Consider the following 17,761-nt stretch of genomic DNA (forward strand, 5'->3'; position numbering starts at 1 on the left):
ACGGCCAAATGACAACAGAACAATAAACACCACTCCTCTGATTGAGGAGTGGTTTAGTGAAAAGATCAAATGACAAAGCGACAGCAGCAGTGCGAGGAGGAGTCACTCACAGATGTCCTCGGCGAGTATGATGCTGGTGAGTCTGGACGGCTGAGAGGAGCGGGCCTGCAGAACCGCCTTGTGAGAGCACTGACGCTCATCCACATCCAGGGCCTCTACACTGGCCACCTCCGGCCTGTTGGACGACCTGCACAGAGAATTAAATTAAATTAAATTAAATTAAATTTATGCATTTAGCAGACGCTTTTATCCAAAGCGACTTACAGTGCATTCAGGCTATCAATAAGATTAATGGTTAAATCTGAACACAGTCATTCAATTAAATCAAAGTCTATATTTAACCGGATTTTCCCACCAAACATTCATCTCTGAGAACACACGGCACTTACTAGCAGCGCTGCCACGGCTGCTGGGGAAATCTAACTGGTTACTCTCTAAAATCTAATAACTATTTCAATTACTTGAATAAAGTAATGAAACTGATTACATTTGATTCCTTTACTAAATTTCTAACAAATACTTTCGATTGTTAATCATTTAGAAACATTTAAAGCAGTTAACCTTACAGTAGACTTTTGAAAGACCTCCTCACTTGAATTAAGATCATAAAACATTTCATTCTGAAGCACAGACACCACAAAATCAGATTTTAGCACCTCTTTTTACTTTGAGATCGTTCTGAGCTTAAATACAGATTAAAAATCATCTAGTTTATTAGCTTTGATACTGTTTCTGAAATCAATTCTCTGCATAGCTATGACAGGAAACTCTGGCATCTGGCATCTGATGCCATCTGAAAAAATAAAGCGTATACATAAACCCAAATAGAAAATAAAACAGTAAACTCCTGTAACACTGGTGTCTCATATTTTTAAATATGTATATGTGTGAAAATATTCAGATGTAACCCCTTCATAATCGTTAACATTTTAAATGTAATATGTAACTGTAATTTAATTAGATATTTTTTCTCAGTAACTGTCACCGGGTAGTAAATATGCCTTCAGGGCATACAGCTGTGTTTTATTAATAACGAACTACATTAAAAAATGAACTGATATGAATAAAGAGTGGGTGATGTAGCCGAGCAAAAAAACGTTACATGTAGCCGGGCACAATAATGTCAAAATGAAATGCAGCTTACTCGTAGTTTGATCAATATAATAAATGTTCTAATCTACAAAGCATACATTTATGAGACATTTAAAAAGTGCATCCCAGTTCATATTAGGCGGCCTTAACTACTTGCATAAAAAAAAAATAATAATAAGTACACTGCACTTATTGTGTTCATATTGTATTGCAGAACACTTCTGCTGCTGTTGAGGTGGGATACGGGTGAGGTGAGGGACAGGTTTGGTGGTCTGGGTAGATTTAAGGGTGGGTTAAGGTGTAGGAATGGGTCATCAGTCTAATTATACATTTATTTATAGAAATTAATTATAGATGTAATCACATGCAGGTGTTTTATATATAAATATAAACATGTATGTACACAATAAATGCATTGTATCAAATGATTAATTTTAAATGTAAGTACTAGTTAAAGAAACCTAATCTAAAGTTGGACCAAAAAGGTGAGAGTGAAGTGCTACAGCAGATCAAACATCATAACAGCACCACGTGCTTCAGCTTTCTGCATTCATCTTTACAGTTTTATTGTTACTTTATCAAAAATTCATAAGGTATCCACCATGTTCCTTTCGCTACTGTAGTTTATGGTACTGTACTTTCTAATTGGACCTGTCACGTACAACATGCATCTCTTTAACCAGGGAAGGTATATACATTCTTAATGTAGCAGTATTTCTTAATTACTCTGCAAGTATATGCTATATTCAGTCCACTTACCATCGATAACATCCTTCTGTTGCTTCCAGTGTAAAATTAATCTTCGTGCTCCTGGCAAGCGGTAATAAAACTTTAGGTATATTGAGTTTGGCCGCGTTTGTCACGCTGCAGATGAAGGTCAGAATAACGAGCGCGCGAGCGTTCACCATCTTCACAGATTCACTGTTCACTAAGATATGTCAAAGTAACGTTATGAGATAATATCTCCAGTAGCTTCATGCAGAAACTCAAGCTCCCGCCACATCCCTCAAAGCACTGAGCAAGAGTGTCAGATATGAGCAGTGGATCAGGCTACAGCAGCACGCGCAGTGACCGGGAAAAGTGCTCTCATTATTGCTTCTTCTTAATTCAGCGCTTCAGATATTTAAATAAGAACAAGAACCGTGGATACTGAAAATGCAAGTCCGAAAAACAGGCAAAAACTTAAAACGGAGCATGCAAAAAAATTATCTTTTTTGAACACACATAGTCGCATGGAAATACCCGGCATGGGTTACTACCGAAGCGCGTAATGCATGCTGGGACATGATCTCCGTCATTGTGAAAAGAGTGACGAGTTTCCTTAAAGGCGCACGATACTAAAGCGTTGGTTAAAAAATAATAATAATAATTCACAAAATATAGACGTATTTTGAATGAATGAATAAATGAATGGGAGGGCGGTTCCAGAATCAAATCACTGAGGGTGCTGCTAAAATTAGTGAGGATGCTCTTCTAGAGTTTTTGGTGACCTACATTTCTCAGATCAACTACATGTTCAGCCTCCACATTATCTAGTCACTTGTAGGCAACATGAACTTTCTGCAAATGCTTTGGTTCATTCATGCTCTTGATTGTGTAAACAAACATTGATTATGATTATGGAAACACTAGGCATTAGTTCCTTGCATTAGTCAAATGCCAAACGGTTGAACTATCAAGGATATTTTCTGTACATTTCTAATAGACTTTTTTGTCCTAAACATGTAATATGTACTGTAATACTTACTGTAATGCTTCATATACAGCAGTCCACTTGCATTATACAGTATATATACACACACACACACACACACACATATATATATATACTTTATCAACGCATACTGAGACACATGTATACATATATAGTCTCTTACAATCAGTATCCCACATATAGTAGCCTAATGTGTAAATTTGGTCACTGCTCCTCTACTCAGACAAGCAGACTGTTGTGGCGCTTTCAGCACTTCAGATCAGAATCACTTACATAATATGCATATGAAACATATTTACAGCTAAGAAAACCACATCAATGTTTTCATCTCTTGTGCTCAGTTAAATTGTTCTTAAGTGGCTACTTATTTCAGAATGAAATAAAAACGTTCATGTAGCATTCAAGGTCATGGGTTTGTTTCCCAGAGAATGCATGAAAGGATAAAATGTGTATTTGACCCTGGAGCACAAAAACAGTCATAAGTAGCACAGGGATATTTGTAGTACTAGCCAACAATACATTGTATGAGTCAAAATTATCCATTTTTCTTTTTTGCCAAAAATCATTATATTAAGTAAAGATCATGTTCCATGAAGACAGTTTTTAAATTTTCTACCGTAAAAATATATTAGTAGCCTATGCAATGCTAAGGACTTCCTTTGCACAACTTTAAAGGAGATTTTCTCAATATTTTGATTTTTTTGCATCCTCAGATTCCAGATTTTCAAATAGTTGTATCTCAGCCAAATATTGTCATGTCCTAACAAACCCTACATCAATGGAAATGGAAAGCTTATTTATTCAGCTTTCAGATGATGTATAAATCTAAAAAAATCCAAACCTTAACCCTTATGACTGGTTTCATGGTACAGAGTCAAATACAGTATAAAGCTTGAAATGCATAAGTAAAAAATAACAAACGGCTAAATGCGTAAGTAAAAACCTTTATTTCAGACAATGTCCATGTAAGCAAGAATGACCAAGTGGAACCTAACCACAGTACTAACATGATCCATCCACCATTCATTTATTTGTAAAATAATTACTTTATACCCCATGAAATCCACATATTCATGCAGAATGGCAACAGAATTGTATTTGGTTTTTTTTTTATTTTATTTTTTTTGAGTGAATTAGATGACAGCTCACTAGAAAAGAGAGCTTAACATCAATGTAAATCAAGAGAAACAAGTTTCTGAATTTTAAACATTTGAATAATTCAAATTGTACAAATTGTGTCTTGACGAGGTAAAACATTTTTTAGCCTGTGTTGGGTAATGTATATATGGGTCATTCTATGAAATCTGTGCCTTTTGCATCCCTAAGAAATAATCAAACATAGATTTAATATAACAACAAATAAATGTGCAATTTAAAAACATAACAATACTATCTATGCTTTCATCAACATTACATCAAAAAGGTCAATTATATATTACTTTAAATCATTTAAATAGCATTTATGCTGGTAAGGGTAAGTTTTTGGCCTGTCCTCACTATTATTTTTCTTTTTCAGCAGGACATTTAATTTGCAAAATGAAGGCAAACTGATAGAAAAGCCACATTTGCATATTGTTCTAAATACAGTCTCAATGTTAAGCAATGTTTTTGGCATGAGTATGCATTTTTTTTTTTAATCAAATATAAATCATTTTATTGGTGTCCCCTGATTGTCAGCCCTATACCCTCATTAAAAAACCCTTGTATAATAAAGTACATTCAAGTGACATCATTTCTACGATGTTACATCGTCTCTCAACCAGGATTCCTACACTTAAAACACAAGTATGTTTCTCTGACTCCTCCATAATGCTCTATTTTTGATGATTTATGAGGCTTGACTGAGGGGGGGCATCATGCATTGTCAATACTGTTACCATTTTTAAATGCAAATTTAAACAATTATTTCTTACATTTAATATAATCAATATCTACAGGTAAAATCCTTTCAGAGTGTACAACATGTGCTTTTGTGAACTTGAGCTACTAGCAATTAGCAAATTTGTTTGAAATCGTCAATCCTATTACTGTCAACCCTGTTACTATCATCCCTGTTACTTTTCAGGGTAACAGGGATGACATAGTGGCGCCGCAACCCCCCATTTTAAAGATAGTCCCCATAAAATGCAAAAATTTTAAAGGTCACCCTGGCTGTATTATTGAGCTAATGCTTATATCATTCAGTGGCATATGAGCATGAGTTACATTTTAGTTAGTATTATTGGTATTGTTACTATTACTATTGTTGTTAATGACCCGGATAGGATGGTCAGTCTCAATAAAACTCTTTTTCCCCCATAGCTCATTGTCAATAATGCATCCATGTAAATTCAATTACAAACAAGAGCAGCAAGGTGACTGCAGACCTTCACCCCAGTCTTGCAGTGTTCAAGAAAGTCAAGATCTTGGTCTGGTTTCAGATGATCACAGAAAGACCAAGATCAGATCATCTTCCTTGCCTAACAATTGAACCCGATCCGAATATTTGAAGATCTGTGAGGGACACAGATAAACAGGTGGGTGCATTATCTAATACCAATACCCTTAAAACATTAGATCTCTTAGAAATGTAATGTGCTAAATCAAAAATGATCTGACTTAAACTGAAAAATTGATTGTTTAATGTTGTTATTTAACTATGCTAAGTAAGTGCAAAACGATATAATGCAATTTAAAATTGTAAAACTGCACAGTATTATGTAAGCATATATGTGCAGCGTGCTGAAGAATGTGTGCCCTGTCATCCCTGTCAGTCCTGTGACTATGATGGCAATCCTGTTACTGCCATTAAGTTCATAAAAATTGTAAAAATTATATTTGATACAGACTTCCAGGTTTTGTAACTTTTTTGTAATATTTTATCTTGGACAAAACCCTTTTTTAATATCTCACTTGTAAAAATATTTTTTTTCCCTAATTGACATGTCGTCATCCTCCAAAATTATGATGTTCTTGGTCATCTGAATGAAAAAATATAAAAGTATTTATAAAAAAATAAAAAAATATAAAAAATCCAGAATTTGAAACAATCCCAGTGAAAAGAGGGACTAAAATGCTGCTCATTATATGAAAACGATCATATAGTCCTAATTAAACTGTAGTATCTAACGCTTGTGTTGGTAACAGGGTTGACAAAAAGACCAAAATATGAGGTAGAAAAATAGTCATAAAATAATCAAATACAAAGCCTAAGATGGCACAATACAATTTCTTTTCATTTTAAGGTGTCTTCATTTCATGGATATATAAAAAGTGTTGATTAAACTTATTTAATATTTTATATAAGTGGAAAAGGCACTGATTTCATGGAATGACCCATATATCTAACCTATCTAAACACACAGGCAACACAACTCACTCCTCAAAGTTCACTTGAAAACCTTCATCTACAAGCAGGTTCAGACAGAGCTGATGTTCACTCTAACTGGAATGATCCTCAGCGGGGACGTTTCACAAATACTCTGAAAGAATGGAAAGAGCATCTCTCTAAAGGTGGTCTTGAATGTACGCAGCTGTGTGTTAGTTACAGCATCAGAGAACGACACGTTTCCACTGTCCCAGTTCAGATGAACTCTTATGCGCTGGAGCTTGTCTTTAACAGGACAGCGAGCGGCAGGTTGTTCAGGAGACAGTGACAAGTACTCTTTCCCCGTGTACTGCACATACCAGACACCTTCTCTGAAGAAAGCATCTCCTTTCCTTTGGTACGAGGCTGCCATTATTCCCACAGTCCAAGCTGAATTGTTTCCAACCTCCACGTCCCAGCAGTGTGTTCCTGATTTAAAGCCCTCTGAACCCAAAACACAGTGAAAGAAGTCAAATCTCTCGGGATTATCAGGAAGCAGTTGCCTGCTCTTGTTGTGTGTCAGACTGGTCAGATCATCAGACAGGACAAGTTGTGGACTTGCAGTGTTTGGGTCCAGAACCACTGGAGCTGATGAGAGGAAACAATCAGCAGCTGCTCTTATTCAGATATTAACAGAACTTTCAAGAGTAGAGCCATAAAAAAATAATTCATAATAATACTAATTAAATTAACTCTACTGTTGAGAACTATGATCCTCACTTACTACAAAACCTTAAATAATCTGCTTTTGTTTCTATTTTTGTGGGAATCTCCACTATTACAGTACATATATTGGTCCTTAAATACTATGTTACATGAAAAAATAAGTACATTGTACTTATTGTGTTCAAATTGTTTTGCAAAACACGGTAACACTTTATTTTAAGGTGTCCTACATGTACGTACTATTATAATTACAATTAATTATGCATAATTATGTGCAAGTAACTCTAAGACAAACCCTAACCATATAGTAAGTACATGTAGTTCATTAATATTACTCAGTACTTAAATGTATAATTACACTGTAATAAGGACACCTTAAAGTATAGTGTACCCCAAAGCACTTCTGCTGCTGTTGAGGTGGGATACGGGTGAGGTGAGGGACAGGTTTGGTGGTCTGGGTAGATTTAAGGGTGGGTTATGGTGTAAGGAATGGGTCAACAGTATAATTATACATATATTTATAAAAATTAGTTACAGATGTAATCACATCCAGGTATTTTTTAAAAATATAAGTACAATTTAAAAACATGTATACACAATAAGTGCATTGTATCAAATGTGCAAGTACAGTACATAGTAGTTTAGTGACTCACTGTTTTGTACAATGTCTTGCATCTTCTTCCAGACTCTGAATGCCAGATTGCCCAGGTAATGCGGTACATCAATCAAAGCTCCACAGCACCTCTCTGGATCAGGCTGAGTGCCCCGGGCTCTGGAATAACATGCGAGTGTCAGTACAGCAGTGAGTTTGGGCTCAAAATGGGCTCAGAATGCCATAACCAAAGAACCCTCTGGAGAACTTCTAGCTTCCTTTAAAAAAGGACAATTCTCTGAACGGAACCTGTAAGTTCCTGCAAAAACTCTTCAGACTGTCAATGGTACCTCAACCCTGTTGAAAAAAACAGCATATGCTGGTTAGGTATGTTCTGAAACATGGCAGCTGGTTTGAACTGGTTTAAGCTGCTCATGTGCTGGTCCTAAGAAACTAGCTCCTGCTCAGGACCAGCTCAGATAAAATCAGCTCAGGACCAGCTCAAACCAGCTTATAACCAACTCAGGACCAGCTCAAACCAGCTAAGGACCAGCTTAGACCAGCTCTGGACCAGATAAAACCAGATCAGGACCAACTAAGGACCAGCTAAAACCAGCTCAAACCAGCCCAGGAGCAGCTCAAAGCAGCTCAGGACCAGCTAAGGACCAGCTTAAACCAGTTCAAAGCAGCTCAGGACCAGTGAAAACTCTTCTTAGACTGCACTCTATTGCTAGTCCGGGTTTGGGTGAAGGCTACAGTTTGCCCGGTCAGAACAATGATGTCTCAATCAAATAATCCAAATTGTCTTTATTAGATGTGCATAGATGTGTGGTTCTTCTCTCTTCTCCGTCACTTCGCAAACTCCGATGGAAAGTTCAGGAATAGTCCATTTTACACTAGATGACAGGGGTGACTGGTGGTCCATGTGTTAAGGGGAAACACATTCTACAGCCGCCCCAAATTCACAGTGTGAATTTTGCCAACTTAAATTGTCTTTGCTAGTCAGGGAGTGGGGGCAGACAAATAATTTTGGTTACAGGTCAGGTGTAAGTCTTGTCTTTGATCCGTATTTCTGCAGATCTAATTCTTTGGTCGGACCCAGGAAAGACCTGAACAATTCTGCCTATGGGCCAAAGTGAACGAGGTAGTTGCTGGTCCACGATCATGACTGTGTCACCGATCTGCAAGTTAGCTTCTTCAGTTTTCCATTTTTGTCTGATCTGGAGATTGGGTAAGTAGTGCCGGATAAAGTGCTTCCAAAAGTGGTCAGCCAAGACCTGGCTATGTCTCCATCTCCTACGGCTTAGGAGCTCAGTGTCCTGATATCCCACTTGCGGTAATGAGGCATCCCACCGCCCCATCAGCAAGATGTTAGGAGTCACTGGATCTGGATCGGCAATGTCCGAAGAGGTATAGCCAATGGGCTTGGAGTTGAGGATGCCCTCTATCTCTATGAAGACGGTTCTCAGTACTTCTTCTGTAACCGTCTGGGCGCCGATGGTGACTTGAAGTGCAGCCTTTAGGGAGCGTATTTCTCTCTCCCACTGCACTGCACTGGGTGGATTGAAGATGAATCTGATCTGTTGGCTGGTTTGGAGATCAGGGTGAAGGGAATTGAATGACTTTCTTAGTTCTCTTTCTCCTCCTTTAAAGTTGGTACCCTGGTCTGCTAGGAGCTCAAAGGGTTTACCACGTCTTGAAATGAATCGCCGTAAAGCCATCAAGAAGGAATCTGTGTCCATACTGGTGAGAATGTCAATGTGAACTGCACGTGAAGTCATGCATTTAAAGATGACTCCCCATCTTTTTTCAGTTCTACGTCCCACCTTTATGGTGTAAGGTCCAAAGCAATCCACACCTGTTGAGTAGAAAACAGGTTGATGGATCCTTAGCCTAGAAGGTGGAAGGTCTGCCATTCTAGGGGGATGTGGTTGCCCCCGCCATCTCTGACACTCTAGACACTGTCGTTGGTGGTTTCGGACTGTGGCTCGTCCCCGTATCACCCAGTATTTTCTCCGAAGTTCAGCAAACACCCTATCTGGCCCTGGGTGATGCAGCTGATTGTCATAGTCCTTGATTATCAGTTTGGTGAGAGGGTGACGCGATTCGAGGACAAGTGGATGTACAGCATCATCTTCCAGTTGGCTGCTTTGACGGAGCCGACCCCCAACTCGTATGAGTTTGGTATCCTCATCAAATTCAGGAGCTAAGCACAGTAAGCGGCTATTTCTTGGCAAGGGTTTACCTGCTTTAAGGCAGGACAGTTCCTCTGGAAATGACTCGGACTGGCTTTGACGAAGGACTGCAAGTTCTGCCTCTTTGTAATCGTCTGCGGTTGGGATATTAGTGGCTGCCACATTGACTTGCTGGATGTAAGCCTTTAGCAACTCTGGAAATGTATCATACTTCTGTGGATCAGGAATGGGTGGGGAGGATGTTGATAGACCACAGAAGACTGGCTTTCTCAGTTCACCATCTTGATCAATGGTCATTAACGGCAGCGTCTCTGGCCAGTGGTCAGTTGTTTCTCTGAGAAATTTAGGCCCTTTGTTCCATCTGCTTTCCTGGTTTATTTCACAGAGAGATTTTCCCTTGGTGATGTCATCTGTGGGATTCTCCTTTGATGGCACATACTTCCACTTATCAGACTCTGTGAGTTCCTGGATTTCTGCCACTCTAGTGCCTACAAACACTTTAAAACGACAGGAGGGTGATAGCAACCAGTTTAGGACAGTTGTGGAATCAGACCACAGTTTGACACTGTGGAAGTGCAAAGTCAGTTCTGTCTTCAGAATCTTTGCGAGCTGGGCGCCAGTCACTGCTGCACATAACTCCAACCGTGGAATGGTTTGCTGTTTTTTCGGGGCTACCCGAGATCTAGCAGCTACAAAGGCTACTTCCACTTTACCTTCATGGCTTTCAGTTCGTAAGTAGGCGACAGAACCATAGGCTTGCTCTGAAGCATCACAGAAAATATGGATCTGCCTGGTGCTAGTAGGGTAATCTAGTTCTTTGCTGCAGTAACATCTCGGCCATGCAATGTGCTGTAGATCATCTAGCTCACTCACCCAAGCTTTCCACAAGTTCAGCAGTTCCTCAGGCAGTCTGGTATCGTCCCACTCTCTTTTCTTGTCCCATAACCTCTGTACAATCACTTTGGCCCGTGTTGTGAATGGCGTAATATAGCCAATAGGGTCATACTGGCTAGCGAGGGTGTGGTATATACTCCGCATAGTTGGGAGTGGGTGGTTTATCCAACGTTGCTTATAGGAGAGATTGTCCGATGAGCAATGCCAATGTAGCCCGAGGGTTGACTCTTGTACATCTTGATGGCCTTTGCTGAGCCACTGGATATTACTGTGGGATCGAGCATCAGCTGGCAGGTGACTGATGACTGATGGATCATTGCTCGCCCACTGTCTCAAGTCAAAGCCTCCTGAACTTAAGAGGTTGCTGAGTCTGTCAACAAAATCTTTTGCTGTTTCACTTGAGGTGAAACTCTGAAGGCAGTTGTCAACATAGAAAGATTTCTCTATTGAGAACCTTGTGTCTTCAGACTCACTGTTATCCACGACGTGCTTCTGCAGAGCGAATGATGCACAGCAAGGGCTACACGTAGTTCCGAAGGGTAGAACTTGCCATTCGTACACATCCGGTGCTTTATCTCTCTGATGATCTCTCCAAATGAATCTCAGTAGTGGTTTGTCTTCAGGTAAAAGGCGTACCTGGTGGAACATCCCACGAATGTCACTACTAATGGCGATGGAATGCTCTCGAAAACGCAGGAGAACTGCCAGCAGAGAAGGATTGAGTGGTGGACCTGGGAGCAAGTACTCGTTCAGGTTGTAACCTTGGTAAACAAATGAACAGTTGAAGACGACCCTTTTCTTTCCATTGTGTTCCACCAGATGGTGTGGGATGTACCAACTCTCTCTGAAACGGTCCACCTGTTCAGGATGGAGTTTTGTGATGTAGCCAGCTTGCTGTAACCTGGCTATCTCCTCTTGGTAGGCTGCAGCTTGTTCAGGATTCTTGTTGAGCCGATTCTCTATTCCCCTTAATTGTGGCAGGACAGCTTATTTGGGTGCATGTAGACATGGCATATTTTTGGTACGTAGAAGGGGGGTAGCATAGCGCTGGATTCCATTAACATCCACTCTCACTGTTTTGTCTTGGAGAAGTTGGATGCACTCTTGGTCTTGCCTTGACCTTGTCAGTACCTTCTCGTTCTGATATAAAAGAATGTCCATTTTCCACAGTTTCTCCACATTCACATAAAGGTCATCACTAGGCCGTAAGCTGGTGAAGAGACATTGCTGTGGGGAAAGCCTGCTGGATATTTCCTGCGCTGGGCCTTGTAGTGTCCAGCCTAGACGTGTTCTCACAGCAGCAGGGCCACCAGGAGGACCCAGTCTAACTGGTTCGATCGGCGTGATGAGGTGAGGGCAGTCAGAGCCAATGAGAACCAATGGTTTCACTTTGTGAAGATGCTGCAGTGGCAAGCCCGCAAGATGCTTGTACCTTTTCTGGAGTACCTTGACTGGATGTGTGTGTTCTGCTAAGCCCAGGCTGTTGGCTGTGAAGGCACTCCGTATCCTGAAGTGCTTCCTTGGGTACGCTACTGAAGACACAGTGAAGGTCACAGCCGCCCCGTGAATGGTCTGGGTGTCTTGCCTGACTGTGCGAAGAACCAAGTCCTCTGGCTGTCCCTTCAGATTCAACTTCTGGACTGCTTCTTGTAGGATAATGGTCCGTTCTGACCCATCGTCCAGAATTGCATATACCTCCATGGATTTGTGGCCATTTTGGAGCAGAACTTTGGTGACCTTCAGCAGAATTTTGTTGTCACAAGTTGGTCGATCCACATATAAGACTGCACTAGCTGGAACTGCTTCTTCTGAGGGCTCTACTTTGTTCATTTACATTGTGTAGTGCCTGCAGATGCTTCCTGTTGCAAGTTGGACAGAGGGCTTTGAGTGTGCAATTGGCAGCATGATGACCACGTCCACAGCGCCAGCATCTATTTTGACCTTTAATCCAAGCCACTTTCTGTTCCTTACTGAGAAGCTTGAAGTTCTCACAGCCATTCAAGAAATGTCTGTTGTTTTCGCAGTATGGACAGTAAGTATTCATCCCTTCTCTCTTAGCAGCAGCTGACTTGGGTGGATGAGCTGGTGTGGCTGGGCTGGATTTCAGGTTCTCTGTACCAAAGAGGATGGTAGTGGATTTACGAGGTTGCTTAGAGTCTCTCCTCATCTCCTCCTTTCTCTGCAGTGATGAAACTTTGGGCAGACTAGTATAGTCGGTGTGCTCCTCCTCCTGCACCTGAAGCTCATACTCAAGCCAATCTGCAAAGTCCAATAAGGTGGGGATGCTGACACGAAGAGGGTGAGTGTACCTCTTGAAACTGGACCTGAGGTCATGTGGCAGTTTACTCATCAATCTGGAGACATGTGACCCACACTCCAGCTCAACATTGGCTTTCTGGCCCAGCTGTTCCAGCATACTAACCAGGGAGCGCACCTGGAGTCCAAACATCCGAAAAGCTTTCACGTCTCCACTGCAAATGTTTGGACCATCCATTAATTCGGCAATGCGCTGTAATGCTAGATGGTGGGGCTGGCCATCCATTTTATTGAGGGCTCTCATAGTATTTGTGAATGGGAACCTTGAGTTGCTATATGAGTCCGCCACAAGGAGTGCTTCCTCCAGTTTCAGTTGGTCAGTGAGGATTTGGTATTTGAACTGTTATGTTGCATCCTCAGGTAGAATGTTCTCTAGAGCTATCCTCAGTCTAGAGAACTCTCTAGGATCTGGGGCTGTCAGAAAGGGGATAGTTGGAGCAGGGCCTCTGTACATCTTTTCCTGTGTGGATGGAGGCTGGTAATAAACTTGTCTGTAGTCTGTGTGTGAGCGGGGGGCAGCATCCGCTCATGTGCTGGAGTCTTGAACTCTGACAGATGGGATGGAATGTGCTGTGGGGAACGAGAGTACCTGGGTTGAGGATGGTCGCTGTAATGTACTGGTGGTGGTACTCTCTCAGGCATTGAGGAAGAAATGTCCATGTTACTAAAATCCTCGGCCATTCCAGGATACTCGTCTACTGTAGCTGGGCGCAGGTCTCTCACGGCAGTAGGCGGAGTTGGTGGCTTTGTCCGTGGGGCTGGAGTCGGACGGAACCGTTGTGGGGTCTCGGGGCTCACCATTGGAGTAAAGGGACTTGGAGACGGGACTGGTAAAGTCATTGGCCTGGAGGGAGCTTCCTTTTCTGCCTAAAGACTTTGAAGTTCGTGATGTAACATGGCATTCTGATGGCGCATCTCCTGTAATGCTGAGATAATCTCTGGAAGCTGGTTGGCTTGTCGTCGCAGTACTGCATTCTCTTGTTTCATCTCTTGCAACATGGCTGTAAGCTCTGCTTCCTTTTCTCCACGCTGGTCAGATGCACTTGGCCATTCGTCTCTCAGTGTCCATTTATCACATTCTGAATCTTGGCTAACAGGAGAACTCGATCTGGTATGTCCTACTGTACTTGGTGACTGTCCTCTGCTTTGACTGCGGCCTGGGAGTGCCTGTCGATGCTGCAATGGCTCACCAAGCTCGTAGTCCACTAGATGAGCTGGTGGGTTAATCCGTCTTCGTGGACGCACAACGGGGACTTCCTTCTCAGGTTGAGACATCTCTGTAACAATTCACCTCCGGCTCGAAGGACCATGAAAACTCTTCTTAGACTGCACTCTATTGCTAGTCCGGGTTTGGGTGAAGGCTACAGTTTGCCAGAACAATGATGTCTCAATCAAATAATCCAAATTGTCTTTATTAGATGTGCATAGATGTGTGGGACAGGGGTGACTGGTGGTCCATGTGTTAAGGGGAAACACATTCTACAACCAGCTTAAACCAGCTCAGGACAAGCTAAGGACAAGCTAAGGACCATCTTAAACCAGCTCAAAGCAGCTCAGTACCAGCTAAGGACCAGCTTAAAACAGCTCAAACCAGCTCAGGACCAGATAAAACCAGCTCAGGACCAGCTGAGGACCAGCTCAAACCAGTTTAGGACCAGCTAAGGACCAGCTTAAACCAACTCAAAGCAGCTCAGGACTAGCTAAGGACCAGCTTAAACCAGCTCAAAGCAGCTCAGGACCAGCTAAGGACCAGCTTAAAACAGCTCAAACCAGCTCAGGACCAGATAAAACCAGCTCAGGACCAGCTCAAACCAGCTCAGGACCAGCTAAGGACCAGCTTAAACCAGCTTATAACCAGCTCAGGACCATCTTAAACCAGCTCAATTCAGCTTCCATGCTTCAAAACATAACTATAACCAACATATGCAGTTTTTTTTTTCAACAGGGAAGTGGCCCCATTATAAGATAAGTTTTAAGGCACTTGAAATAGTTCTTTGAGTACACAATGGGATATTTGAGACACCCTGAGAAGGTCCCTAGAGGTTCTCCATAGGGTTCTTCAGAAGTAACAGGGTGCTTTTTGTTTGCCATACAGTATAGAGAGGAGAGACAGGATCAGCTCGCTTACCTTTCCTTTGTGACATTAAAGTTCTGGGAAAGAAAAACAGTGTGGAAAACACATTATTATCTCAATAGGTGTGTGAATGAATGAGTCTCTCACACAGAGGGTGATTATCACCTTTAGAAACGAGACGTCATTGGCTTTCATTCTTTCCTCGATGTCTTTGATGGTGTGTGAAAGAGCTGAGATGTGTCTGTTCATCTCCTCCAGCTTCTCCTTCATCATCTGATTCTTCTTCTCCTCTTCCTTTCTCAGTGCAGAGATCGTAGCTTGTTCTTCATCTCTGAGAAACTGATGAAGCTTCTCAAACTCATGTTCAATCTGACGCTCTGTGTGCACAGCTTGAGTCTGAAATCACATCACATTCACTTCAGTCAGCTCTGCATTAACACACAACAGATGACAGCATTCCCATGATATCCAAGTCAGCCCTAAAACAGTAATATATTTTTAAAATACATTCATTTCATACTAAGTGTAGGTCAAACCTTTTAACATATGAACTGCCATATCACTCAAGACTTACTGATATAAAAATTAGAATTAAACTTTGGAGTACCACTAATGTCACTATTGATGAGGATTGTGTGATCTTTGATTAATATCGGTCTTTAAATGCAAGATATTTAAAGTGTACCTGAAGTGTACTTGCAATAGCTCCACTTTATCACAATCAGATTTACTTCAGTATATCTTCAGGGGGACTTCTGCACAATTACAGTGCATTAAGCACTAAATTAGCTGTTGCAATTTAGCAGAATTTAAGTACCAGTTAAGTATAGTAAAACTTAAATTGCAGGATATTTTTTATTACTGTACGTACATAAATATGTAAATGTACTATAATTGCAGTATACCTAGCATGAAATAAATGTATTCATTGTATTGATTGTGCACTTAAGATAGATGAAACAACAACAACAACAAAACACAATGCTTTTATATTAATGAAATTAAAGGCCTCTTAAGTGTACTTAAAGAAAGAGACTTTTAGGACTATGTTTCTTAAAACATTTAAGTACACTTTTGTATTAATGCCAATCTTAAAAAAAAGCAAAACAAGTTCTTTAATCTTTACCTTTATGTGTTGAACAGTTTTATCGTACTCTCCTCTGATCTCTTCTCTGTTTTTAAGTTTTTCTCGTAAGGACTTCAGTGCTGTTTTAAGCTCCTCCTAGAATTTAAAAGACAGTTGAATATCTAATATATATGGTTTAAAAATATGTGAAAATCAGTGAACTGTGAGGAGATTTGAACAATTCTTAAAAATAAAGGCGTTGTGGCGAAAGAAGTTTCTTCAGATTATAAAAAGGTAAGAAAGAGATGGTTCTTTAAAGATCCTTTGACTGAATGCTTCTTTGTGGAACTAAAAATGGTTCTTCTATGGCATCGCTGTGAAGAAAGCACCTTTATTTTTAAGAGTGTAGAGGCATGTTCTTATACATAATGTTACTCTGAGAGCAATGGTGAAACCATAAGTGAATATTATTTATTGCTCCTTGCATATATGAAAAGAAGACAATCTAGTCGTACCTTGTAAGATGGAACGACTTCATCGATAGGCTGAAATGTGTGATTAGCGTGTTTCTGTGAATCTCTGCACACTAAGCACACAGGCTCTTTATCCTTCAGACAGAAGAGCTTGAGTTTCTCTCCGTGAGAACTGCACACCTCCTCAGGTGAGCTCTCTCTTCTGTCCCTCAGGAACGACTCGCACAAGTTTTTCAAAGCGAGGTTATACGGTGGTTCCTGTTTTGAGGATCTTCTCCTGCAGACGGGACACTCCTGAGTGCTTCTGGTTTTCCAGAACTGCTGAAGACACGCTTTACAGACACTGTGACTACAGGACAGAAGCACGGGAGCCTTGAAGATTTCAAAGCACACGGGGCAGGACAGTTCCTCCACACAGAGTGAATCCATTTTGGCTGTTTATAACGAGTTCAGATGCCCAACTGTACTTTCACTTTCTGAATGTTGGTTTCAAAAAATATAAAAAAAGAGAGAGAGATCAAAGCTCTGCATAGAAAAGCTCTATTCTGAGTCCTTGGAGAAATAAGTTTTCTTATGAATACTTTTTAAAAGGTTTTTCCTCTTCATTTCCTCGTGCTCTTGTCCAAGATTTGAGAAAACACTCATAAGAGTGACATCATAAGACGGTCACTTCCTGGTACGTGGTGTGAGAAGGTGGAGCTTCTGACATCATTTACAGCTCAGGTGTGACTTATTACCATTTATGTCTCATGTTACTGCTATATTTAATCTTCTGATGCAGTGAATAAAGAACTGAGACAGAAACACATACGCAATTGACACATTCAAGTAAATGATCAATAATATGAGATATTTTATACCAAGTTAGGATTTCCACATAATTGGAGACTGTTGTCAAAACATGTCCTCCACATTTATTTTTTAATTACATTTTTGCACAGACACAAACTATTGTGAAAGTCTTGATTACAAAAAAAGATTTTTTAACATTTTCAACATAACTGTCCAATCATTATTGGAAAGACATAGTTTACTGAATATGTTTTTATTAACTTTGGGAACTTGGTGGCCCTGGAGCAAAAAAAGCAGTCATAAGTAGCACGGGGATATTTGTAGCAATAGCCAACAATACATTGTCTGGGTCAAAATGATCAATTTTTTCATTAGGATATTAAGTAAAGATCATGTTCCATGAAGATATTTTGTACATTTCCTACCGTAAATATATCAAAAATTAATGTTTGATTATTTAGTAATATGCATTGCTAAGAAC

The 17,761-nt window shown here is 40.5% G+C and overlaps 2 protein-coding genes across 4 annotated transcripts in view; both read right to left on the reverse strand.

The window, feature by feature from the left end:
* LOC109048583 (nuclear pore membrane glycoprotein 210) overlaps positions 1–2,444 on the reverse strand; it is a 39,463-nt gene extending 37,019 nt beyond the window's left edge. Inside the window, exons 1-2 of one of the 3 annotated variants that reach the window (XM_042750727.1) lie at positions 1,912–2,443; positions 111–247 (exon numbers count right to left, since the gene is read on the reverse strand). In XM_042750727.1, the coding sequence (XP_042606661.1) occupies positions 111–247; positions 1,912–2,060 (286 nt within the window). In that variant the 5' untranslated portion in view covers positions 2,061–2,443. Of the gene's footprint in view, positions 1–110; positions 248–1,911 lie in introns of all 3 variants that reach the window. The other 2 variants (XM_042750725.1, XM_042750726.1) reach the window with 2 other exon arrangements.
* A 2,530-nt stretch (positions 2,445–4,974) lies between these two features.
* LOC122141930 (E3 ubiquitin-protein ligase TRIM35-like) lies at positions 4,975–17,158 on the reverse strand. The gene is made up of 6 exons (XM_042750772.1): positions 16,531–17,158; positions 16,076–16,171; positions 15,115–15,345; positions 15,004–15,026; positions 7,532–7,650; positions 4,975–6,800 (listed from the first exon to the last, which is right to left on the reverse strand). The coding sequence occupies exons 1-6, from the start codon at positions 16,915–16,917 to the stop codon at positions 6,265–6,267; spliced, it is 1,392 nt and encodes a 463-aa protein (XP_042606706.1). The 5' UTR covers positions 16,918–17,158; the 3' UTR covers positions 4,975–6,264.
* Between the last annotated feature and the right edge of the window lie 603 nt (positions 17,159–17,761).

This window comes from Cyprinus carpio, chromosome B23 (genome assembly GCF_018340385.1).
Source record: "Cyprinus carpio isolate SPL01 chromosome B23, ASM1834038v1, whole genome shotgun sequence".
In the NCBI taxonomy this organism is placed as follows: Eukaryota; Metazoa; Chordata; class Actinopteri; order Cypriniformes; family Cyprinidae; genus Cyprinus; species Cyprinus carpio.